Genomic DNA, 26,235 nt, shown 5'->3' on the forward strand with positions numbered 1-26,235 from the left:
TTTCTTCGTTTTGGTTTCATTTCAACAAAAAAAAAAAAAAGATGGAACTATCTTCACATGTGGTATTATTTGAGCCTATAGGGTCTCTTTTGTTGGGTAACGTGGAGCACATGTGACCATGGGGCCTAACTCTATACCAATAATAAGTTTGTGGGAGTCCACATGGACAAAGTTACTGATTAGGAATATAATATGCGTCTTCGTCTCTCCACTCATTATCAATTGGTTTCAAGTTGGATAATCACAAACTTAAAAAGAGACATTAGACTTCACAAAATATGAAACAGGATTACAAAAGATTATACTGATCCATAAAAAAAAACTATTTTCTTCAATTTGTCTCTTAATTTATAGATTGATCTGGATTATACAAAAACAAATCATCTGAGCTAATCAATTTTGATGGAACCCATGAAGATACTATTTCAAGTAAATTAGTAAATAACAACTAATGTTAATCAAAGAGGTAAAGATAATATACTTTGTCTTGACAATCAAACAATTATGGAACTACAAAATTTGTACTTTCATTTACTTTTACAAAAATGTGAAGATTAAATCTACAGCTGGGTGGATGGGAGGGGGTAGAGGGGTACCTGGTCTTTCTGGTATAACAACATCAATCTCCTTCAAGCTCTTTCTAGCATTGGTGGTGCGGCTGCTGGATGACTGTGGTGTTTGTGGCGTAGTGACTGTAGAGGGAAGGGGAGGAGGAATACTGCACAAGGTGCATGTTTAGTATAGGGACAATGATATGGTACAGGGACATGGCCAGAATATCATATTTTTAGATTGGAGGTCCCTTTACCAATTAGAAAATAGACATGATTTTTAGATATTTATATTGAATAAATTAATGTTTATTTGGATAAAAATTAAGATTGAACTAATACAAATATCGAAGTTTTCTTTTATTTTCATGTCCTTCCTTAGATCTACATATCTTAAAACAAAATCATTTTTTTAACCTAGAAACAACGATCACCTATAGACAACATATTGTATAAATCAACCATCACTTATAAACACTACATTCTTATTTACATTTAAGTTGTTCCCGTCTCTCTCTTTCCTATGTAACACATTTGTTATTTAATCTTATTAGTGTATAATGTTGATGAACATTTCTCTCAAAAAGTAAACATTTCGGCTACTGTGATAACTTTTTTTTTTGTCGCCAGAATTTCGGCCACTGTGGTCAAAATATGTTTAATATTTCGACCATCGTGGTTCAAATATGTCCAAAATTTCGACCAATATTCATGTTTCGACAATAATGGTCGAAAGTTTGTGCATATTTCGACCACATCGGTCGAAATTTTGGACATATTTCGATTACTTCGTCCGAAATTTTTCTGTTAAATTTTATTTCACCATTTGTTCCGTGTTTTTCGATATAAAAAGAAATTTTTTCTATTAAAATATTTTATCTTTTTGTGATTAATTTTAAATATTAAATTAATATTAATATTGTCATTTGAAAGTAAATATATGATGATTTATTTGTTTTTAAGATAAAAATGTCTACTTACCAAAAGGACTAATGTCCCTTTACTAATCGCGTCCCAATAAAGTATAGACAGGTCCCTTTACCAAAGACCTTTGGGAAAACAAAAAATATATTTTGTGACCTTTCAAATTTTGGGACGGAGTCAACATTTGGTAGTGCGAGTGGCAAAATAATGTTCGACGTAAACTCCAAGACTCTGGAAGTCCCAGGTTCGATTTCCGAAGGAGGTGGATTTCATGATTTACTAAATTTGAGTTATTAAGGTGTAAACAATGTAGTTGAGTTTTAGGTCATAGTTTAGTTGGGTTTTAGACCCGTTCTTATAAGAATTTAAATCAGACACTTATTATGTGTATCGCATCTTTAGTTAAAAAGACAAGTTACACTTTTTTTTTTGTTAAAAACCCGGATTTTATATATATATTTTTTTTTTGTTAAAAACTCAAATATTTGTATTTTGTTTAGTTAAAATCCAAAGGTGTTGCAAGACATTGCAAAACGTTGCAAAGCTGTTGTAAAGTGTTGCAAAGCGTTCCAAAGTTGTTGCAAAGCGCTCCAAAGTTTTTACAAAACAGTTGTAAAGTTGTCGCATGACGTTGCAAAGTTGTCGCAAGGCACTGCAAAGCTGTCGCAAGGCGTTACAAAGCTGTCGCAAGGTGTTGCAAACTAAAAAAGTGTCCAGGGAGCTGAAGACTAAAAAAATTGACTGATCCTTTTTAACCGAAGTCCGAATTTTTTTGGGCATTTTGTCCAAATTTTCTAGAATTAATACCTCCCTATCTTCATCTTTCCACCACCCACAAAATCATCACCACCAAACAACCACCACAGAATCAGCACCACTAAACAACCACCATCACCATCACTACCACCACCACCAAAGAATCAGAACCACCAAACAACCACCACCACCAGACAACCACCACCACCAGGACCACTTACCACCACCAAAAGAAACATCACAAAACAACCACAGGAAGGTCACCTCGCAGAATCTACGAGGATCATCTTGCTCGAAACCGTCGTCGAATCTGGCGAGTGTTTAGGTTTCTTGGGGCGGTTTTGACTTAGCAGTGTTTTTTTGTACAAATCACGGCCACAGGTCTTCGTATTTAGAACTCAATAATCTCCATTTATTAATCTTCTCTGTACTGCAAGAAACACCACGAAGACCACCGCAAGAAACACCATAAAAAACAACCGCATGAAGGTCTACCGGATATGGATAAGATTTAGCATTCTGATCGTCGGTCGTATAGAGAGAAAGAGAGAACAACATCAGCAACAACAATCGTTAGAGAGAGAGAAAGAGAGAGCACCAATCGTTTTGGACAAAAATAGAGGCCATCCCTTATGGTTTTTGATGGAGAGCACCAACCGTTTCTGGGATGAGAACAAATAAAACGGGACTTAAGGTTTCTTCTGGTTAAAAAGTTGAGTAATGGTATAAGTGTCAAGAAAATCAATTCCAGGTCTAGTATTTCGTATTCAAAAACAAACATGCTAACTTGTTATTAATCCCATTCAGATTCATCCCATTCAGATTCAGATGCAAAAAAACAAAGAAGCAACACCTCAGTCTCTTTAAGCAGAATTAAGTACTCATTATAACAGAAAATGAAATATTTGCAACACTATTCACAGTTGTACAGAAGATGGTGGAACATACTATCCATGATAAATTCTTTGATAACAACACAATCACTACAAACTTGAACATAATGTCTATGCTAAAATAAATGGCCGTGATTCTCACTCCATTCTAACTTCCATATGTATGTGTATACATATATAGGTTACACGAAAAGAAATGGAAATAATAAAAAAAAAAAAAAAAGATATGAAATAGTATTGAAGTTAAAGAATACAACCACAATAGAGAAAGAACGTTACATATTTGGATGAGCTTCACCATTGCTCCTATCTGATCCTCCCAATTTCGTAGTTTCTCGTTAAAAATAACCCTAGGATGATTTGAACGATCTCATACTATACTGTGAGAATCAATCAAACTATAAGAAGAAGAAAAAAAAAGGTACCTACTAAAATAGATGAGCTTATCATTTTCCTCCTAGTTTCCGAAAGAAATCTAAAAGGAAAAAAAGTAAATATTGGAGATCAACCCAGCTAAAATTTCGGATTGATCTAGTGTTTCAATAGATTTCAGTCAGTCAGATCATGATCATGGAAACCTTGAAGAAGTTCTAGATAGACAGACATTTGTAGAAGAACACTAGACCATTCCCCATCAATTAAGTTTCAAAACCACCTACTTTTTTTTGCCCTTTTCTTTTGTGATGTTCAATAAGAGGATAACAGGATTTGCATGATAAAACAGAAGAAAGAAAGAGAGAAAGAGAGGGAGAGACGATATAGGATCTCACTATCCAGTTGATAGTCTTTGTTGCCTTCTTCTTTTCGATTTAAGATCGACAACAACAATGGAGATATTATCAGAACTGTTCTTCCTGATAGCTATATCTGTGAGTTGGTCAGCAACTGTTTGTGCTGCTGGAGGTGAGGTTTCATCAGCCATTGCTGATCTTCTTCTTCGTCTCAATAGGTGCCGTGCAACTTCTCCTACTTCATCGTTAGTCATCACGTCCCAAAGCCCATCACTAGCAACAATCAGACACTCATCTTCTTCGGTCCTTGTGGTGAAAGTAATTTCGGGCACCGGAATAATCCATGGCCTTAAATATCGATCTCCTGAAGAAAAAACACAAGAAGAGTATAATCACAGAAAAGAAATGGAGAAAATGTAAAGTCCCACCGAAAGAAACTTCAAGAGGAAAATGAATTAGATGATGAATATATGACATAATGTGATGTAAACATGTTGGCCGAAGTTTGAACAGAAATTTACACTACATAAAATTAATAAAACTCGACTAGAATTTCCATCTAAAATAGTTCCTAAGCTACTAAAACTAAAAATCGAAAAATAACTCAAAGGAACATCTTAACTTGGCAATCTAGGGTTGGGAAAGACCTGGATGCAAGAAAGGAACATATTTCTTCTCCTTCTAGGCGTCTAATTTCTAGTACTCCTCAAATTAGGAAACCTAATCAAATTAGGAAACAATCTAATACTTGTATAACTTTGAAGCAACAAATAAACAATAAAAGAATAACAGTGAAAGCAAGTAGTACTAGGTAACAAACAATATTGCTTGCCTGATACCCTTATTGAGCCAGGCTTGGCAATTGGACCTGGTTCTCGCAACTAGACTCGTTCGCAATATCCACATGAAAGTTCGTTCTCGAGCCTTGCCCTTGTACATAGTTCCAAGGCTTAAACAATTCCTTCATTGTTTCTCCAACTCTTAGATAACTTATTGTGAGATTGCTAGTGAGGAAGCCCTAAGTGAATCCTCAATATTCCCGTCAGAATAAGTTACCTCTGGTCAAGAAGCACTACACACACACCAAAGAAGCAACATATAATTGTTGGTATGGTCTGTGATTCTAATATACAATCAGTGCTGTGGGTCCTACAGACGCCCACAAGAGAGACCAACCTAAAATCTTCGATTATGATTATGAGACAGAATATGATCCACGTGGGCACCCACGCGAGAGGTATCGTCATTATCATGATTAGGGATCGTGGGATGATAGAGATTCTCCACCAAGCTTTTCAGCTCCTTAGCGACTTATGGTAGATGTTCCTTCTTATGGTGGAGCCACCAACATCAAAATGTTTTCCGATCGATGGTTCCATCATTATTACAGGCCTCGACGGGATGATAGAGACTTTTCACCGATCGCCTCAAGCTATATATTCCTTCTTATGATGGAACCATCAACATCGAAAGCTTCTTCGATTACTTGGTACGTGTTGAGAACTTATTGTAGTTATGCAGTCACCCAGTGAACACAAGGTTTGTTGTGTCACAGGTTTCTTCTCTAAATCTATACTTACATGGTGGCAACAAGAAGTAAAACACCGACGCTACTAGGTAATACTGAAATCACCCCATAGGAGCAACTACGTCCTTTACTTCGGCACCGTTTCTTACCTCCTAATTATGAAACCCAATTATGTGTTGAATATCTATGCTGTAGAGTGTAGACAAGCGGCGATAGATCCAGGATTTCGTTTATGGGGGCGAGGACAAAAGATTTAAAACACAACAAGCAAAGTACTAATATCTGTTTGCAAGATTAATATATTAAGCATTACAAACTCAGTTGACCTCTACTAGTTTTCATATTTTCCAAAATGTAGTCATAACAAACCCGTTCTCAATTGTGTTAAAATAATAGGTTTCCAGAATCTATGCTTTATCCAATCAGAAAGAGGCCCTTGTATCCCAAATATTCAATGAGCAGCATGACAGTTGGGATTTGTTCCTCAGGAGAAACTTGAATGACTGGGAAATTCCTATCTATTTGCACCTAATGGGTATCTTTAGCAGTAATAAACCTACGGATAATGTGGATTCTTAAGTGTGAAGAGCAGGAGGGAACGATGTTCTATCAGTGAAAAATTGGTATCAGAGATCAATTAACAGTATGTGGGGAGCCAGAGATACAAGCTTATAAGTTAATTTGGAGTAAGCATATCCCCACAAGAGTAAGTATAACTATTTGGGCTGCATGCTTACATAAAATTCCAACTGTAAGTCAATTTAACCGCAGGGGTTCCAATTCACAAACCGATGCATTATGTGCAAGTTTGATGAAGAATCGACAGATCATCCTTCCCTGCACTGTAAGGTCGCTGCAGACCTTTGGAATTACATTCTGAAGTCTGCAACACAGACTGGTGCCAGCCACCGCATATTCAAGAAGCTTTGGAATAGCGGGATCTAACCAGGAAGAGGATGAAAAGGAAGAATCTATGGAATATGATTCCTGTAACCATAATTTGGTGCATTTGGAAGGATAGAAACAACAAAATAATAAACAGAATTGACAGTGGACATAATTCTCAACCAAGACGAGAGCAAAGGGATGCTATATCACTGGAGCAAAAGAATGAAGTATGTGATGTCAGGGTCTTTTTATGATTTTGTTTTCAATTGGGGAATAGCATAATGTAACATAAACTATAGTCTCTATGTATCTTCGGTGGGCTATCCGCCTCCTATTTTATTATTAATTCAAATGATTAAAAAAAAAAGTAGATTTTGGGAAGATATATCTTATTTAGCTGGAGTTTTACATTTAAACCCAAAGGAAACCAAGAAATTAGAAATATTTCGGTCGAAATTTCCTTTTTCATGCTTACCGAAATTTCTATTGAAACCGAAATTTAACTAAGTTTCTCTTAACAATGCCTTGTCAAGGAAATAAATTTCGAAATATTTCTGTAGAAATGACCAAAACATTTTATTTTCAATTTTATCAACTTTTTTCAAATGATCAGTACCCAACTCAATAGTATAATCTGGAACATTAGATCTAATAATGGTGGGAGTACGTAACTTATGAATTTCGTTCAGAACTTAACAAAGATGGAATTCTTCAGCAACTCACATGTCCACACTCTAAAGCAAAATGGTGAGGCCGAACGAAAAAACCGCCACATCATTTCGGTATTTCGATGTCTTTTATGTGGTATGAGTGTTCCCAAATACTAAGACACTTAGTAGTCTTTGCTAGAATCTTTCTTATCAACTGAAATCCTAGCCGGGTGTTGAAAGGGATGGCTTGTTTCCATGTCCTTCAACCAGATAACAACTTGTTTCCTAGCTTACCTTGTGTGTTTGGATTTACAGGCTTCATCCAAATTCTAGAAGTACCAAATTTGGAGATAAGGCTATTAGGTGTGGTTTCTTAAGATATTACTCACGGTTTAAAGGATATGGTGTTATGATCACATCAAATGTCGTTCTATCACTACATACCCATCACCCATGTAACTTTTTTAGAAGAAGTTCTGTTTTCCCTAGGCCTTCTAAGGAGGACAATTCTTCTCTTCCACAACTAGTTCATTTCCCTGAGTCTGCTCCACTGTTCTCCACCGCTTCCTTTAACCGAATCCTGACTCCAGGTTGCCGAAGGTATTGTTCCTCTATAAGTTTACTTTCGCCAATCGCGCTCTCAAAATCCGGTGCCCGTCTTTTCTCCGCAAATAGGTAACCCTTCATCTCGCTTTGTTTCTTAACATTGTCCCTCCTAGATATCTTACTCGGGACTTGGGAGCGGGTATGCCTTCTCGATACCTTTTTACGTGTAGCACAATTCGTCCAATTTTTGGGTATCTTTCTTATTATTGTGTTTATAATCAATACCGGTCTTTTATTACTCATGTTGATTTAATTTTTATTCCTCGCTTTGTCCATTAAGCTCTTCAGAACCCTAATTGGATGGTTGATATGCAAGTCGAAGTGGATGCCCTTCAACATAATCAGACGTGGGAACTTGTTGTTTTACCTCCCGGTGGACGCACAGTACGGTGTAAGTGGAACTTTGGTATGAAGTACATGGCAGATGACACTATTGATAGATACAAACCTGCCTTGTTGCAAAAGGATTTACTCAAGCACCTGGAGAGGACTTCAGCGCTATCTCTGCTCTTGTTGCTACTGCTCTTGTTGCTAAAGTAACCACTGTTTGTCTATTAGTATCTCTTGTTGCGTTTTCTTTTGTATCAAATTGATGCCAAATGTGTTTCTAAATGGCAACCTATTAGAAACTACATACATGGATCCTTCACTGGGATTTCATGCCTAGGGGGAGTTTTCAGGGAAAGTATGTCTCCTTCGAAAATCCCTTTACAGTCTCGAGCAATCTCCTAGAGCATGGCTTAATCGCTTCAGTGATGTGGTCCAAACTTTAGGATTTTTGCATTGTCACTCAAATTACACATGTTTCATTCGTCGCAATCATCAAAGAAAATGCATTATCCTCTCAGTCTTTGTCGATGATATCATAATTACTGGAGATGACTCGTTTGGCATTGTTCACGTTAAAAGGCCCTTGGGAAATTTTTAGAGATCAAAGACTTGAGTCTACTTCGATATTTTATTGCCATTGAAGTTACTCGATTTACCCATGGAATACCTATATCTCTACGGAAATATGCTCTTGATCTCCTTCAAGATACAAGTATGCTTGGATCCAAGCCCGCCTCTACTCTTATGGACCCAAATCTTAGCCTAACAATGAAGAGTAATTACCAAATCCATCCATGTCAACGGCTTGTGGGTCGCCTCATTTATTTGACACAAGATCTCACATATGCAGTGACGGTTGTAAGTCAGTCCATGCACACACCGCGTACTGCGCATTCGGATGTCTAATACCACATTTTTCGGTACCTAAAGACACACCCTGGTCTTGATCTCTTCTATGTCACAGGTGCACAGTCAGGTCTCTCCTGCTTTACTAATGCTGATCATGCATGATCAAAAGATGATACGAAATCCACTTCTGGTAGGTGTGTTTCACAGTGGTCATCCTATAGCTTGGAAAAGTAGAACCTACCAGTTGCCTCACGATCTTCCAAAGAATCCAAGTCTTCTTACTAATTATGCTCAAATAAAGAGGCCATGATCAATCTAGAAAACAATCTAATATGTACGAAACTTTCCTAACTTTAAGGAAACAAATAAAAAAGTAAAAGATCAAAAGTAAAACAAGAAAACCATTACAGAAAAATGATGCTCTAGTGCTGCTACTATGGAGTTCGGATTCGGCCTGATGCTTATGCGGCTGATTCCCGTTGGGGTGGCTGTGAACTTGCACAGACTCAATAAACTTGCATGTTTACTAAATAAAACACTTGCGCGCCCATTACAGCTCAAACCTAAAAACCTTTCACGGGTACAAAACTACAAACTATAGTACTTGAATAATAAATTTAGTTACACATAAGGTTTTTGTTCAAGCTCTTGTGATCTTTCTAGGCGCCATGAAGCGGATAAAACCATGTTTGGATTATTCTTCTTGTTTAGAGAGCCAATCCAAGTTAGTTGCATGCATTAGAAATACGAGAATTGAGAAGGTGAACGTTTCACATTCTCACAAGTTATGCCACTGATGACATTTTCTTGCCGGTTACCACTTGTCCTACCTTCTACAAGGTTCCATATTCTAGGCAAGCAGGTGGAAATATCATAAGGAAGGAGGGGTATACAGATAACCCGAGTACTATTTTACTTTTCAACTTACATGCATCCATTTTTAAATACCTCACCAAAGTATGATAGACGTACGATACTGAGTCAATGTTTACCAACTTATATAAGATGTAAAGGAATTATAAAAATAGGATAAATAAAAATGAATACCTATTGCTCTAGACATGGCAAGAACCCCAAATACTCTAGCACCATCCCAATTGAAGACTTTCCCTCCTCCTTCTTCTATCCTTACAAGCTCATCTTCTCTATCAGGCTGTAAAAACATCCACCGCACGTATCTTGAGATTGTACACCAAAGCACTGACACGGATATAGATATGATTTTGAAACCGATGTAACTTTAGAAAATCGATTTTAGCATACATATAAACATTACACATTCTACAGTTTCATTTTCGCAGGAGGTAAGTTTGTCTGAACAGCAAGCTCAGCTCAACATCGTTCTCATTTGGAGGTATAATATTTATTATTTTCATCTTATGGGACGTGTGACGTTCCCATTCTGCACGGAGACTTGAGGATAATTATTTGAGCTTCTTCCAACAAAAAGCATAATCTTAGCTGAGGATGCCCCTATTTTACTCCGAGCATATGTTAACTGAAAAAGTGATGCATCGAAAAGAATGATGTAACGTGCAATCTACTTAATTACAGGTATCAGAACCAAGTTTTAAGGTAGTAATCTACTCATGAAGAGATCATCTTGGTTCTGTTTTATGTAAGTTAGATAACCATTGTCATAGACGTTTTAATTTTAGAAACCAATTTACCTGGCCCATAAAATTGTATGTTATTTATTGCTTCATTTTAGTTATCTAGTCATGCTTAATGTGTCCATATATAATAAATGAAAAGGAAAACCAGTATATCTAGTAATACCTTGTGATCAACAGTCAAGGGGATTGTTTGAGTTCCTCGACAAAGAATTGCTCTTGAATCGCCACAATTGGATGTAATAATCTGACAACTTGATACTGCCACAACAACAGCAGTCGACCCAACTATTTCTGGCGCTATCGACTCCGACGAAATCTCATTGTCCACTCGCTCAAATCCTGTTGAGAATGCTGTTTCCCACCTTGTGCGCCATTCCTCTACATGTGTTCCTCGCTTCTCCCACTCCTCTGCAACAATATCATGGATCCGTTCGGCGCAAAATTTAGCCACCTACATAAGAACGCTACAGAGTCAGCCAGTGTAAATCGGAGAATAAGTGTATGATGACTCTGCCATCTATGCTTACAGAACATCTACCTACGGGGAGAGCTTAACTTTTTGACAACAATAACCACCCCCTTAATACAGCTACGAAATCTAGGAAATAGCTAAGAATAACAAGGAGTTGAACAATCGCACTTAGTGATAAAGCAAGACAGCTTGACCTTGAGACTAGGAAGAAGGAACTAAGGGATCCCAATTATATCGACGCTTAATTAGTTGAGCCATTTGGCAAATACTTGTCGATTATCCAATCCTAAGTGAAACTAATCACAACAGATTTGGTCTTAACCACTAGAAGTGGAAAAGTTCTTATAACGAATCATTATTTTATATTTAGACAAAATCTAGGTCTAATAATGAACATTAGAAGATATATTTTAGGTCAATACCCCTCATTAGAAGCAAAATTGTATGTAAAGTTCCAATCGCATTCTTCAATTAGAGCACAAAGCTCATCCGAGGACCCAGGCTACCCGTGATCCACTAATTATCTGAAGTATTAGTTTCTCACTTCTCTTATTATTATATTTTAATAATATTTCCTCTTCCTCCTACCACAGAATCATTCGTCCTTCATATTTTGGTAATAATAACGAATGTATCTCCGCTATTTTGTCAAGTTTGAGAGTGACACGTGTGGATGAAGATTATTCACGCTAGATTTTTTTCCCCACCGAAATAGTAATCATATTAAGTGCTTACTCGGGTAGTCGCATACAACCTCTAAACAATTTAACTCCACCCAACTTTTAAACATGCAGCCACATAAGTAGGCACTTAGTGTACACAACATGACAGGATAAAATAGATGCACCGAGGATTGCGGTCAATTATTTACTCTAACCGTCGTGAAGATCCCTTATTAATACTTATAGATAGCCTACATATAATTTTATAATAGGTGGCACGTCGGCACATTTTTCGATAAGCTATTGATTTACTTAATATTTTTAGTACTAGCGAAGATGAAGCACGTTCGAACCACGTGAGCAGTCCTTTGCTATATTTTGTTGTAAGCTATGCAATATGATTGGGAAGTACTTTAGCATAAGTTAAGGATTTTAAAGTTAAGGGATCAAAATGGACACTTGGTCAAACTTGTAACTAAGGTCGACGATTATATTGAGGAGTTTGAAGTACGGAAAGCTAGCATCCCTCATTTTTCCTACTTTTCCAATTCGCTTATCTAAACAAGATCAACCACGAAATTGGCAATCGGTCCTTAAATGGAACTTTAAAAATGCGAGGTCTTGACGTTTGTTTTGTAGTTGTTGTTTCAGACGTTTGCGCATAGTGAGAGTAATACTATGATATTTGGAGGTAACCTTCCATTTAGGCGTAACCACTCATATAGGGACACTTTTTCCACCTAAGACTACATTTTTGAAATTTTGAATGAATATATAGATAATAAATGTCTGAAAATACAGGTTACAATTTACATAGTTGATCGGATGACTGTGTTAAGACATTATTTTATCCCAATTAAAGACAATCATGATATGACATTGTTTTTGCTCCTTCTATTTTCCTAATCCAATGATATGATAGCCATTTTACTTCTTCCTCCTGCAGTGAGCTCTCCTTATTGTTCTCCTTAATTGTTGCTTCTATCCTTCCATAGACACCTCAATATGTCATGTTCCAGATTTCTTTGCCTCTTCTCCTCGTGATAGGCATTGCCCATTGCTCGATTGTGTCTTGGAGAGATGAAGGTTGACGCCAAATGACCTAAGAGTACATATTACGATACTAGACGACAACCTTCCATTTAGGTGTAATTGCTTGAGTCAAATATGGCCAATTTTTGCATCTACTTAATTACTTACAAGATATCATATCTTGTCCATGCCATTGAGGAAGTATGCAAGAAAAATTATGTGCACGGTAACCAATCTAGATATCCCGTGAGGTATCTTTTGCTTATAATCAAATACTTGAGAGATGATAATAGAAATTTAAGCCTTTTCCTACTTATGAGCAAATGTCATGAGAATTATTATTTACCACTCGAGAAAGTTGTGTCCTCCCGAGAGATAGCAAAACAGTTATTCATAACAAACTTCGAGTGGGATGAGCATAGTCTTTATCTAAAATAGATCTTATACAGTATATACTCTTATGATGGAATACCAAAACATTCTGATTCTAGAGGTAACGTTTTAAGGGAAGGAATTGACCCGCCTATTGTGGCCAAGGAGAATATACCATTCCGCCGGGGGTTCTTAGCAGATTTGTACATCAACGTTTGCCCATAAAGATAGATGCTTCAGGGTTTATTCAATCTGCTTCCTATAGTTATTTGTGAAGCAAATAGTAATTGATAAGCACACCTTTCTATGGAAAGAAGATTTGAGCAACCGAAACAGACAAAATCCATGAAGATGAAGCAAAATAATCTCTGTTACCTCAAATAGGTGAACAAGCCACTAAAGACAAATACAATCAATTCTATTACATTATAATAAATATAAGAACCAAAAAAAAAATATGTATGTCAAAGATAGCATCTTCGAGAAAAGATGAGTACAGGTATTTTACTAAGACTGAACGGTGTGTGGGAGATTTCAGCAAGATTTCAGCCATAGATGAGATATACACATTTTAATGTATGTACAATCTATTGAGCCTCAATAGCAACAAGAATTTAGATAAATCCCTCATCCTTGATCTTTGTTGTGTGTTGATATTCCATGATATTTTGAGAAGCTCCTGAAAGAACAGAATTTTGCTTCTTGGGCAATTGAGGAATTGTTGAAGGATGTAAGGCCGATTTTCTTCGATTACTAGCAAAATAGAAATTTTAATGCACTAAATCTTATGAGTTATAAATTTTTTTTCTTATCTAAGTGGTTATGGTGTTTCTCAAATGAAGAACGTCTAAAGATTAAATAATCAAGAAGTATGGAGTCATTGGGGAGCACGTGAGTTGGTTATCCATATCCGACTGGCGGGAGTTCAGGAGCCCTACATCGTTTACGATAGGAGATGGCGTTTGTATCAATCTTTGGAAGGATACTTGGAATCTAAAATAGGCAATTTTAATCAGAATTCCCAAGCATTTGCTATATCCAACAAAAAGTACGCATGTGTTTTTGAATATTACGAACTTGTTGATGAGGAAGTTACTTAGGATCTTCATCAGAGAAGAAATTTGAACCATCGGGAAATTGAGGAAATAATTACTTCAATTAACATTTTGAGTGGGTAACCCCATCAGTTGATGGGGATAGGTGGATATGGAAACCGAAAATGAAAGAAGAGTTTTGAGTCAAATCGTGCTACAAGACTTTATCAAGGGCTAGGTCTCATCTTCTATCATTCCGGTCAAATGGATTTAGAGTGGAGTTACCGCGGACCCCCAAGGATGGCTAACCTTAAAAATGCTAAGGTATTTGGGTAAGCTGATCCTTTTTTTGCAAAAAGGAGGAAGAGTCGGTTAATCACGTACTTGTTTATTGTGAGGTTACTTGGAGTTTCTTGTTAAGGTTACCAAGACAAGTTAGATGACTCCGCGATTGTTGAATGACTTGATTTGTTCATCAAGTTATACTATAAGCCCTAAGAATCCTAAGAAACTATGGTTTTTAATTCCTTATGCAAATTTATGGGGTGTGTTGAAAGCGAGAAACTGGGCAACACTCGCTAAAGTTAAATTCGACAATATTATAACTTTCTATTATATCACTTCAGTTGTTTTGGGCAAAAAGGAAAATTTGGCATTTATCGTATATCATTTACAGATTTCATGCGAATCGCCAAGCAATATGTCAAGTGAAATTGATGGCGGCCATCCACTTAGTCGGCCTCTTGGCCAGACCACTAGTGGCCCTAACGGCCAGGATCCTATATTAACATAGTTTCCAGTTTAGTATTTTAAGGTTTTCATGTTTAGAGTCCTACCAATCAAGGAAAGTATCCTTAGTAGTTATCTTGTTTCCTTATTTGAGTCTAACTAGGAAAGGTATAATCTCTATATAAGAGAAGTCAAGTATGTCTTGTTAAACACAATTGAATTATCAAATACAAAAACCCTTGATTGCATCTTCTTTATTTACAGTTATTCTAGTTTATCTTCCGTTTATTATTGTTTATTTATCGTTTCTTCTTAGTTTTATTAATGGATTCTATTAGTTTTACGCTTCCGCTAAAGTCTACATCAGCTGGTATTCAGAGCCTCAAGAATCGGGAAACAAAGAAATTTTTTTTAGATATTTCTCATCTTGAATGTTGGAAACATCTTCCACGTTTAGGTTGGGATCCTTTTCGAGATTCACAACAACTCTATGTTGATCGAAAAGATCAAAACAAAATTAACGTCGTTTCCAAAATCCCTATGTTTGATGGTCAATATCATATAGATTTTTGGATTCAACAGTTGGAAGATTGGTTCATAAACCAAGATGTTAGCGACAATAACATAGATGAATTCTTTCAGACGGAGGAAGAAGGAAACAATTCGCAGTTCTCCAGTCCAAGCCCTAATTCACATGCAGAAACAAAGATTGAATCGAGAAGGCAATACTCCAAAGTTAATTCTATCTATGTGATCAATGGTATTGAAGAAGAAGTGCTTGACAAGATGAACAAAATTTTCTCAATGGCCGAAGAAGAAGAAAGAAGTAATTTTCCATCATCAAACCCAAACTTTGTTCTTGATATGAAGAAACCATGTTCGGAACAATTATTTGATTTGTATTTAATCCCTGGAGAAGAATTAGTTGTTTCGAATCATAAAATACTTCCCTCTCAATTACCGTCGTCATTGATTTCAACTCCTAAACATCATACTCCGACCACTATGAATAATGATGTTGAAGAAGAACCTCTCCACAAAAGAAACAAAGTTAGATTAGGTTTAGGAACAACTTACAGTTGTGTAGAAGTTTGGCAAAACGATCGAGTTGCATTCACTGATACTGAAAGATTAAGCGGAGACGCAGCTAAAAATCAAGTAGTCATGAATCCTCAAAACACAATCTTCGATGCTAAACGATTGATTGGAAGAAGATTTACTGATCCTTCTGTTCAAAGCGATATGAAACATTGGCCATTTAAAGTTGTTTCTGGACCTGGTGATAAACCTATGATCGTAGTTAATTACACAGGAGAAGAAAATCAGTTTTCAGATGAAGAGATTTCATCAAAGGTTTTGGTGAAGATGAGAGAAATTGTTGAAGCTTATTTAAGTCAATCGATTCACAATGCCGTCATTACTGTTCCGTCTTTTTTTAATGATTCTCAGAGACAAGCAATTAAAGATGCTGGATCGATTACTGGATTAAACGTTTTGAGAATCATCAATGAACCGGCTGCTGCTGCGATTGCTTATGGATTAGACAAGAAGGCGTCAAAATCCGGCGAATCCAACATCTTGATCTTTGATCTTGGTGGAGGAACTTTTGATGTTTCGTTGTTAACAACACAACCAACAATTGAAACCAATTCTTTATCTGAAGGTATTGATTTCTATTCACCTATAACTAGGGCAAGATTTGAAGAATCGAACGTGGATATGTTTAGGAAATGTATAGATCCAGTTGGGAAGTGATTAAGAGTTGCTAAAATTGATAAAAGTTCAGTTCATGAAGTTGTTTTAGTTCGTGGATCAACAAGAACACCTAAAGTTCAACAACTTTTACAAGATTTTTTTTAGTGGGAAAGAATTATGTACAAGTATTAATCCAGATGAAGTTGAAGCTTATGGAGCAGCTGTTCAGGCTGCAATTTTAAGTGGCGAAGGCAATCAGAAATTTCAAGATCTTCTTCTTCTTGATGTTGCGCCATTAAGTTTAGGGCTTGAAACAGCTGGTGGAGTTATGGCTGTTTTCATTCCATGGAATACAACAATTCTGACGAACAAAGAAAATAACTTTTCAACTTATTTAGATAATCAACCTGGGGTTTTGATTCAAGTTTGTGAAGGAGAAAGAGCAAGAACAAAAGATAATCGAACAACACCAGGAGGAGTTCCACAGGTTAAATTTTGTTTTGATATTGATGCTAATAGAATTTTGAATGTTTTTGTTGAAGATAAAACAACTGGAGTTAGGAACAAGATATCAATTACTAATGATAAACAAAAGATTGAGTAAGTAATTGATTATGTTATTAGTTGGTTAGAAGGGAATCAATTAGATGAAGTTAATGAACTTGAAGATCAGTTGAAAGAATTGGAAGAAATTTTTAATCCAATTATATCGAAGATCATCAAAGAAGAAAAATTCCTAAGCTCACTGTCAAAATCCTTTGTTTTTTTCTCTCTCTACTTTCAAATTCTTCGCATGACAACTTATGATAGAGTTTTGGTTAATGAACTTCATGAAGATGAACGTGAACACATAAATCAAGTTGTTCTTAAGAGGGAAGCAAAAGAGAGTTTTGAAGTGGATGAAGAAATTCAAGATTAATTTCTCCATGACAAAGAATGGGGTATCTTTATTCTTTTTCTTCACATTAAAAGATGACAGGAGATGCAGAAATTTATTGGATTTTTATTCACTATTATTGATTTTGCGACAGTCTTCGCATCATGGGTTTCGGATTTTAGTCGGTGATTTTCTCCATATTTGTCTTCTTCGACTTTTTGACAAAATTCGCGCAAAGTGGGAACTAAGGATTGCCTTCAAAATCGTCGCCAATGTTACCTTCCACATTGTTGATATATATCTGGATTACCTGGACAACCCGCTTTATGACGACACCAACTTGAGGGCAAGTTGTTCCACAGCGGGGGAGTATGATGGCGGCCATCCACTTAGTCGGCCTCTCGGCCAGACCACTAATGGCCCTAACGGCCAGGATCCTATATTAACATAGTTTCCAGTTTAGTATTTTAAGGTTTCCATGTTTAGAGTCCTAGCAATCAAGGAAAGTATCCTTAGTAGTTATCTTGTTTCCTTATTTGAGTCTAACTAGGAAAGGTATAATCTCTATATAAGAGAAGTCAAGTCTGTCTTGTTAAACACAATTGAATTATCAAATACAAAAACCCTTGATTGCATCTTCTTTATTTACAGTTATTCTAGTTTATCTTCCGTTTATTTATCGTTTCTTCTTAGTTTTATTAATGGATTCTATTAGTTTTACGCTTCCGCTAAAGTCTACATCAGAAACCATCTAAAGTATATAATATTGGATCCTATTATTATAACTATACTCTTTTGCCTTGCATAACATTCTTGTTCTTATCCAAAAAAAAAAGGAAAAGTTGACTGGTCTCTTTTCAGAAGAGACTATCATACCCAATGTTCTTACACTCTCAAACCGTAGTTGAGGGAACTTCTTGCGTACTGTTTTTCAAATATTATACTTGTTCTTCCAGATGTAGATCCCTTACTATCTTTTCTGCTTCCAAAGCCACGAGTTCTCTTAAACTTCTTACAGTTCCACATATAACAATAGGAGCTTCGCCGTGTTTGCTTATCAAATCTCGTTCTTTTGATTTCTCAAAATACAGTGCCAATGTTTACCGTGACCTCCATCATCGATTGGGTTGTTTCTCATGATAACAAGCCACCAATGTGGACCCCATGAATGCCTATGGAGGAGACTCCCATTTTTTACTTTATCCTTATGGTTGGAGCTTTTAAACCTTCATTGTGCAGTCTTTTAGTGTCAAATGATGCACTCCAACCATCTATAGGTTATAATCCAAGGGAAGATGGCCAATCTCCAATGAGAAAAGAGAGGAGCTTTGGGAGATATTCCACATGCAATCATTTAGACGAGATAAGAGCACACAAAATGTAAATCAAGTACGCCCTTTGTGCCTTTTAAGATTGACCCCATTAGACTAGAGGTAAAGCTTGTGGAAAGGAGATATCAGATATTTACTAACAAATACTTTCTTGTGTCCAGGGCAGTAGGCAAGACTCTTGTAAGAAATTTCTTTTCTTTCTTTAGATACCTATTTTGTAGACTCATTTTTTCTGTTGATGGATTCATTTAACTTTCAAATGGAGAACGTGTCAATAGGGCAGTCCCACCCCCCATCTCTAAGTAGAACTAACAATAGATAACAATCGGATTCGGTTAGTCTCAGTTCGGATAAATCTCTAAGCGAATCATGCTTCTGTAAGATCAAAATAAGGGATCCCGTTTCCACGTGGTACTAGATGGATTTTTAGGCTGACCCAGAGCATCGCCAACAATACTTCCACCGGTGACGGTTAATTAAACACGTGTACCCCAAATAATTGGGACAATCCTGAATGCACTCACCCATAATCAACTCAAAGCGAGGATGGGAATCCCCTTTAAAAGGTGGCTCAACCCTGGTGGACTAACCGGTTTACCACTAGAATTGCGTAACATGTACCATACTTTAGAAGTATGACAAAACCATACGCAAGTCCTATTAATCGTGGCCATCCAATTCCGTTAGATGTTTACGACATTGAAATGAAACTCTGTGCAAAATCAAGTAGTTTGGTCCCACTAGACATTTGAGCAATACCAAAGAGATAATATAATTTTCACTTGTATCCGTTATTAATGACAAGTGTTAGCAAGACCAACCAACCCAACCAAAATCCAATATTTAAAACTTAAGCACCCATATCCACTTTATTAAACTTACCCACCAAAATTCACTCCAACAACCACCCAAATCCACTCCCACCAAAATTTACACAACACTGCCTGAAAGATTGTCTCTTTTACTTTGTATATCCTGTATACATATCTCCACCGTCCAAAAAAAAAGATTCCAAATACTGAATCATCTATTAATTGCCAAGTGCAAATAGAGGGGACCCACAAGTATTTCCCCTTTTCAACAAACAAGGGACCCACCAAGAGAAACGTGGCTAACAACAATTATGTTAGTTCAGCCTAAAAAAGTAACAGAAAATTCAACGGTCCAGATTCATCCAAGTGGTAAACATACTCCAGAGGATGAAACTGACCTCCCGTCAATATCAGATTCCTATCTATCCAACAAACGAGAAAAAGAGTGGACTATTCAATCCTAGAGTCTTCGATTCGTATCTCCATAATAATCTAACGGTCAATTTTAGCTACGTCAGTTGACCCAATAAAAGACATGCAAACGAGATTTTCATTTTCTCATAATTTTAGAACGAGAAGATTCAATTTCTCGGTTTTAATTTTTTATTTTAATTAATTGACTTCATAACTCCATTTCTACTTGAAAATAATATTCAAGAAACTAAAACAAGAAGAAATTAAAATACCTGAGAACCACCGTGACCGTCGTAAACACCGAAGAAATGAACGGGTGAGATCTCACCGGAAATTCTAGAACCAGGAGCCGTACAACCACCGATTTGATCGCACTTACGAGTCATAAAACCAGGTATAACGGCGACGGCATCTTCCATCTCTTTCCGTCTCCCAATTACCGAAGCAAAACCCCAACTAACACCTTTATTTTTCCTTCCTATACATCCTCTGGCCGTTACTCCACCGTTAATCTCCGTTGCTACTCCGTTAGTCTCCGGTGATACTCCGTTAGTCTCCGGCGCTACTCCGTCAATAATATTACCAGTCGAAGTTGTTGCAGTTACTGCAGCTGTTGTTGTTGTTGTAGTTGATGCTGTTGCAATTAGGTTTATCAGATTTGGAGTTACGACAACCTGAGCTACAACAGCAGCCGGAATCTCACCGGAACTACTAGTACTACTAGTTGAGATATCACAAGAAGAGCTAGTATTACTCCGACTATCATCAGTAAAGAAAATCGAAGAAGAAACACCTGAATCTGTTGAAATTAGGTCACATTCTTGACGAGATCCATCTACTTGTAGTAGTAGATCTTCTTCATCTGATGGATCCATTTCTTATTAGATTAAAAACTAAAACCCTAAAATTCAACTACAATTTGACTGGTATTTGTTGAGAAACTGGAAGAGCAATTACAACAGAGAGGAAATTTAGAGAGAGAAAGAGGAGAGAGAGAGAGAGAGAGAGGAAAAAGGGGGGGCGAAGAAAGGACTAAAAAAGGATGAGAAGGGAGAAGGGAGGAGATGACACGTGTGAAGGTTATGAAACAGATGACACACGCATCTGGTAGTGTGGTTTAAGTAAACAAGCTTTCCTTTTTCTCAATTTGGTGTCGTATTCAAACTCTTCTTTTTCTTTGATTTTCGCCATGTAACTTCAAATTTAATCCGACGGTTCATATCTCGACACTGATTTTAGTCTTTTTCTACTTGTTTTATTGGTGGTTGGATGTGAAAGAGTTTTTCTAAATTTACTTAGGGGTCTGTTTGTTACGTTAAAAAAAAATATTTGATGTGAAAATCATTTTTGTTCCAAAGAGAACCAAAATTTTCATATAAAATTTCAGATTTTTGTGTTTGGAACGGCATGAGAAAAATAGAAGAGAATTTCTAAAGGCCGATGATGATAGTAGGACACCATTTGTTTTGACTAATAAAGGGGCGCCAGATACAATAAGTTAGGTGCCTTTAGAAATCTCCAAATTAATTCTCATTCAAAAATTGACACAACTCTCCACCCCAAAGTCGGTTGTTGTTCTCAGGTTCAATTTTAATCGTTCTCATTTTCGAAAACCATATAATCTCAAAGTAAATCTAAATCAATGGCTCTCGAGTTAGGTACGGGTGTTTCAATTTACATTCTAGATACATCAATTTAGTATTTGGATATGTGAATTTAGGGCTTGGTTTCTCTTCAGTGTCCACCAATCTTACCACATCAACAAGTGGTGCCAACACTTGTCACGCGAACTGCACATTACCCCAAAAGCTATTTTTAGCCACTATCCTTGCACATCTATTACCATTGATCTGACACAAACAACATTTGTAAATGACCCCTGTTCTTATGAATACTCTTGATTGTGTAGAAAGCAGTAGCAAATCTAGTCACGCAAGATCGGTGCAACTCTTTCCCACCAGTAAACCTCCTCATCAAGTTTAAAACTCTACCATGATTATAGATGTAAGTTGTAACGGCTTTAGACTCACTTAAAGCACTCTTGATCTTCGGCAACTTATCACCAATATCTTGCAACATTAAGTTGACACAATGTGCCGCACAAGGAGTCCAAAACATATTAGGATGTTATTCCATTAAGATCTTGTTTGCAGCCTTAAAATTTGAACCGTTGTCGGTAATAAACTACATAACAAAAAAAAAATTAGTTTAGTAATTGATGTAAGGAGAATGCAAAAATAAATGACAATTAACATATATACCTGAATAACATTCTCCTCGCCTACATCTTCAATAACTTCATTGATCATGCCTACAATGAGATTTGCATCCTTAATGTATTCAGATGCATCGATAGACTTTAGAAAAATTGTTCCTTGCTCACAACTAACTAAGAAGTTAATCAAACATCTTCCTTTTCCATCAGTCCAAAAATCAGACATTATAGAACATCCATAAGACTTCCAGTGTGGTCGAAAGGATTCAATGAAGTCATTTGTTTCCTTCAAAATCTCCTTAAACAAGGTTGTTCTCACATGGTAGGGAGATGGTGTTGGCAACCCTCTTCCATACTCACCAACAGAATTTAAAAATCTTAGGAAACTTTCACCTTCACAAGCATTGAAAGGTAATCTTTTCTCGATTGCCCAACGAGCATACCTTCCAAGCTCGGTGCTTTAATCCAATTTTAATCGGATTATTCTGCTCTAATTTACTTTGCTTCATTTTTTTGTAGTCCGGACTAAAGACAGTATCCAAAGGACCTCTAACATTACTTGATCGCTTCAGACTTCTTCCACTAGAACCACCAACTACCTCAGGTTGCTTAGATTTAGTTCTTTCATCTTCAATCTCTTGACACTCAATGTCTTCTTCTTCAATATCGCCGCTTACCAAAAGATCATGATCTTGAATTATACTACTAACTCTAGCCTTCTCTAATCTTTTCTTTGTTACCTTAGTCATGGCTTTTTGATCTGCTTTCTTTATCTCTTCAGTAACCTTGCCACACCCTTCACATTCCCTTTTCTATGAGCAAGATGCTCTTTCAATCTATAAACGCCTCCGGACATCTTCTTGTTACATAGTTTGCACCAAACTAAATTCAAATTATTAGCATCCCGACATTCTCCCCATTCCCATGCCATATCTCCCGATTTTCTTACCAAAGCAGGAGCACTCGAAGCACCAGAACCAATAGAATCCATTGATGGAAACTAAGAAAAATACCTAAATAACCAAAAGAAACAAAGAGAGCAAAATCAGTCCATAAACCTATTTTATATCAACTATAAACATTGTTTATACATTAGAAATACAAAACAATAAAGAATATCAACCAATTATAGAAGTTAGAGAATAAAATTAGTCCATAAACTTATATTATATCAATTATAGACATGATTTATACATTAGAAATACAATCCTACAAAGAAAATCAACTAATTATAGAAGTTAGAGTCTTAGAGAACAAAAAATCATAATTATAGAAGTTTGAGAGCAAAATCTATATAACAAAACAGAGCTTGTTTTGGCTGACTAGGACAAAATAAATGCCCCCATTGCTGACTAATCATCCACCTAATGTATGACAAGGTTATCCTATTCATTGACTTAACGGTTATCCTACTCAAAACCCATCTCCTACCACATTCACGTTGGATTCCTCTCCCCTACTCAATTTCATTTTCTCCCCGTCTCTATCCCACCAAGCTTCTCCATTCATTGCTCATCAAAACCCTTCTTCTCCCACCTTCACAATTGATTCACTCTTCAGTTTCTCTCTTTAAATTTTAAGGGAACTTCATCAGTTTCTCTCTTTAGATTGTCTGACCAAGTACGGCTTGTTGCTCAACTTTTTATCGATTTTATCTCCTTCTTCTTCATCGTCCTTTTACTCTTGTGTTAGGTTAATTTGCTTTGGTATTTTAGATGCTTTATTTTAATTGTTTTTACTCGAATCCAGTAGCAATACACAAGTTTATAATCTTCCTTTTTCTTCCTCTATGTAGGGCATTCTTTTTTTTTCTAGGGGTTGCTAGATCTCTCTGAATAGTTTTAGACCACCGAAAGGAAGTGTAAAGACTAAGCAATTTGCAGCTAAACTCATTTCGAGGTTTTCCAAGCTCTTCCACTCCAAGTAACAGGTTTAGATTTTTTATAATCTTCCATCTTTTTCGTAGACGCTTTTCCAGGTTTGAGTTTCTTCTGAATTTTCATATTAGAATGTACTTTCATATTGTCTCAATCACTAAACCCCTTCATGTGCAATTCTTTTATTTGGACTATTATTTAATGATTTTTATAAGCTAGAACACTTTTCAGATGTTGTATATAATCAAGTTCTGAAGATGGAAAATTTGAGGTTTCTTCCGATAGTGATGCTTACTTTTTGATCCTGCAAAATCTCACCTATTACTCTCTATGTGTCTCTCTGCAAGATGAATCATTGATTAGAGATTTAAACCCACTTGCCGCTATTGAAGCTTATTTCTTTGAGGTCGACAGAAGTTACGCAAAAAAATTTAGTGTTCTTCCCTTATTGAGTTAGTGAAGAAGACGACCAATTCACTAGACTAATGGAGTTCTTCTATTGATCCATGTACGAATCTCTGAAATTTTGTGTTTATCATCTCATGTTGGTTATTGGATTTTGTGATATCTTTGATAATCGAATTGCTCCTTACGCTCTTAAAAAGTATATGATCTCGATTGAGTTAATTTAGAAAGTGAATCCTTTATTGTTTGATCTTAATTTGGCGGGAGAGTTGTAAAATTGTATGCTTTCGTTGGACTTTACAACACTCTCTAACATGTTTTGTTTGTTAAGTTTTCATCATTGAAGGAATTTAGGACTCTTGGTTAACTTAGATTTCTTTTGTCTTCACTCTTCAGTTATTCTTTTATGTCTGGTTGATCTCCATTTATAATGGAATATATGCCGGAGATAAGAAAATATGTCTAGCGGCAGTAGTGGTAGTGAAGAAAACAAGACGAACATAAAGATAAAAGTCGATGCTCGGTTTGAGCGTTTAGAGAACATATATGCAGGTTATTTTAATTTTTCAAACTCTTTGTTTAATTTAGTTTGTTTGTTTAATTTTTGAGATTCCCTAAAATTAGGGTTCACGAGACCTCTTAACTTTTACCTGATTTAGTTCATTTGTTCGATACTTCTATGCTAATAGATTTGTTATGAGCATTGAGCAATGGCCAGAGTGTTAGAAACCAAAAATGGGTCTCCTTGATGAGCTGCGACTGGAACAATCTCAAGAGCTCTTTTCTCCGTTGTAGTTATCGAATCTTCTAATCTACTTGGTATAAAAATTTGGCTTTTCTTTTCCTTCTACATTTGCTGATGAATTATAGAATTTGATCTCCATACCTGGAATATTTGTAAAATTCTTTTATATTCATACAAGTTATTGCGGGATATAATTGGTCCGGATATGCTTACTCCAGTTCAATGTGGGGTAATCAGAGAGTAGAACATTTCAAATCTATCAATAACCATCAAAAGAGGACTTAATGAACTCGGCGTCGGACTGTGGTTCCTTGACAGCGAGCTAATAGTCATCTCTCGTGTATCTATTAGTATCTAATACTCCTCTTCTGGTATTAATCTAAATTGCATCATAAATAACTAACAGTTATTTTGCTTCTCTTTTCACGGTTACAGGTACTACTTGCACCACAATCTTTACACCCGCTACATTATTAGGGGTTCAAGTGCAGTTGTTGGAAAGAACGAAATGGACCTTGGAGGAGACATAATAATGACATTTGATTCAGTTGTGACAAGATTTAGAGAGGAGATAACATACAATAAGTGCATGTGAAGAAATAACTCAGGTATCTTTCGGTTACTCTAGGGATATGTCTTATCAATTATCATCAGAATGTTTATATGATGATACTGCAAGAGGAAAAGTTGTCAATAAACAACCTATTTTGGTTGCCCCCTCTGTAGGTAGTTATGATCTTATTTAGCCGATGGGTCTGAGTACGAATAAGTTCTTTATTTCATTTGATACTCTATTTTCTATAGAAACACTACTCTGGGTAAGATTTATAACTATCTGTTAGAATCATATTGAGTTATCAAAAAGCTTAGTCGTTCGCGATTCACAATTCCACATTGTCGTTTTATCATTACTTTAACGAATTTTGAGGATAATGACCATCATCCCAGTCCTTTGACCCATTCAAATTTCACTGCCTTTATGACATTGCACATAAGTTCTGGATTTTCGGGCTTTGTTAACTTTTTCGACTATGTAGTCTTCCATGGAATTTCATACTCTTACTTGGTACAATGGCAAAAGGTTCACAATTTTCTTGTTTATTTGGCAAGGCGCGAAATGAACTACTGAATTACTTTATTCTTAAGCATCTCAAGTGATGACCATGTCAAACTTTGATAGCATACTTGGACTTGGTTTTCAAGAGATCTTGGTTCGCAATATTGTTCATGTATGGTAAGTT

General features: G+C 36.3%; 2 protein-coding genes and 1 long non-coding RNA gene across 3 annotated transcripts; 1 reads left to right on the top strand and 2 right to left on the bottom strand.

Annotated features, from left to right (window-relative positions):
- Positions 1-3,093: 3,093 nt before the first annotated feature.
- Positions 3,094-20,904, bottom strand: LOC147538885 (protein phosphatase 2C 56-like). The gene is made up of 4 exons (XM_086641214.1): positions 20,025-20,904; positions 10,486-10,773; positions 9,754-9,859; positions 3,094-4,219 (listed from the first exon to the last, which is right to left on the bottom strand). Exons 1-4 carry the CDS (start codon positions 20,625-20,627, stop codon positions 3,894-3,896), a joined length of 1,323 nt encoding a protein of 440 aa, XP_086497340.1. The 5' UTR covers positions 20,628-20,904; the 3' UTR covers positions 3,094-3,893.
- Positions 12,208-20,898, top strand: LOC147538886 (uncharacterized). The gene is made up of 2 exons (XR_015225423.1): positions 12,208-14,601; positions 17,940-20,898. It is a non-coding gene; the product is annotated as an uncharacterized LOC147538886 (long non-coding RNA).
- Positions 20,905-21,591: 687 nt separating the features above from the next.
- Positions 21,592-23,016, bottom strand: LOC147538887 (uncharacterized). The gene is made up of 3 exons (XM_086643035.1): positions 22,753-23,016; positions 22,014-22,425; positions 21,592-21,879 (listed from the first exon to the last, which is right to left on the bottom strand). The coding sequence occupies exons 1-3, from the start codon at positions 22,956-22,958 to the stop codon at positions 21,592-21,594; spliced, it is 906 nt and encodes a 301-aa protein (XP_086499161.1). The 5' UTR covers positions 22,959-23,016.
- Between the last annotated feature and the right edge of the window lie 3,219 nt (positions 23,017-26,235).

The sequence above is a fragment of the Eschscholzia californica genome, unplaced genomic scaffold (genome assembly GCF_041429995.1).
Source record: "Eschscholzia californica isolate CP2 unplaced genomic scaffold, dmEscCali1.0.p SCAF_5, whole genome shotgun sequence".
Lineage (NCBI taxonomy): Eukaryota > Viridiplantae > Streptophyta > Magnoliopsida > Ranunculales > Papaveraceae > Eschscholzia > Eschscholzia californica.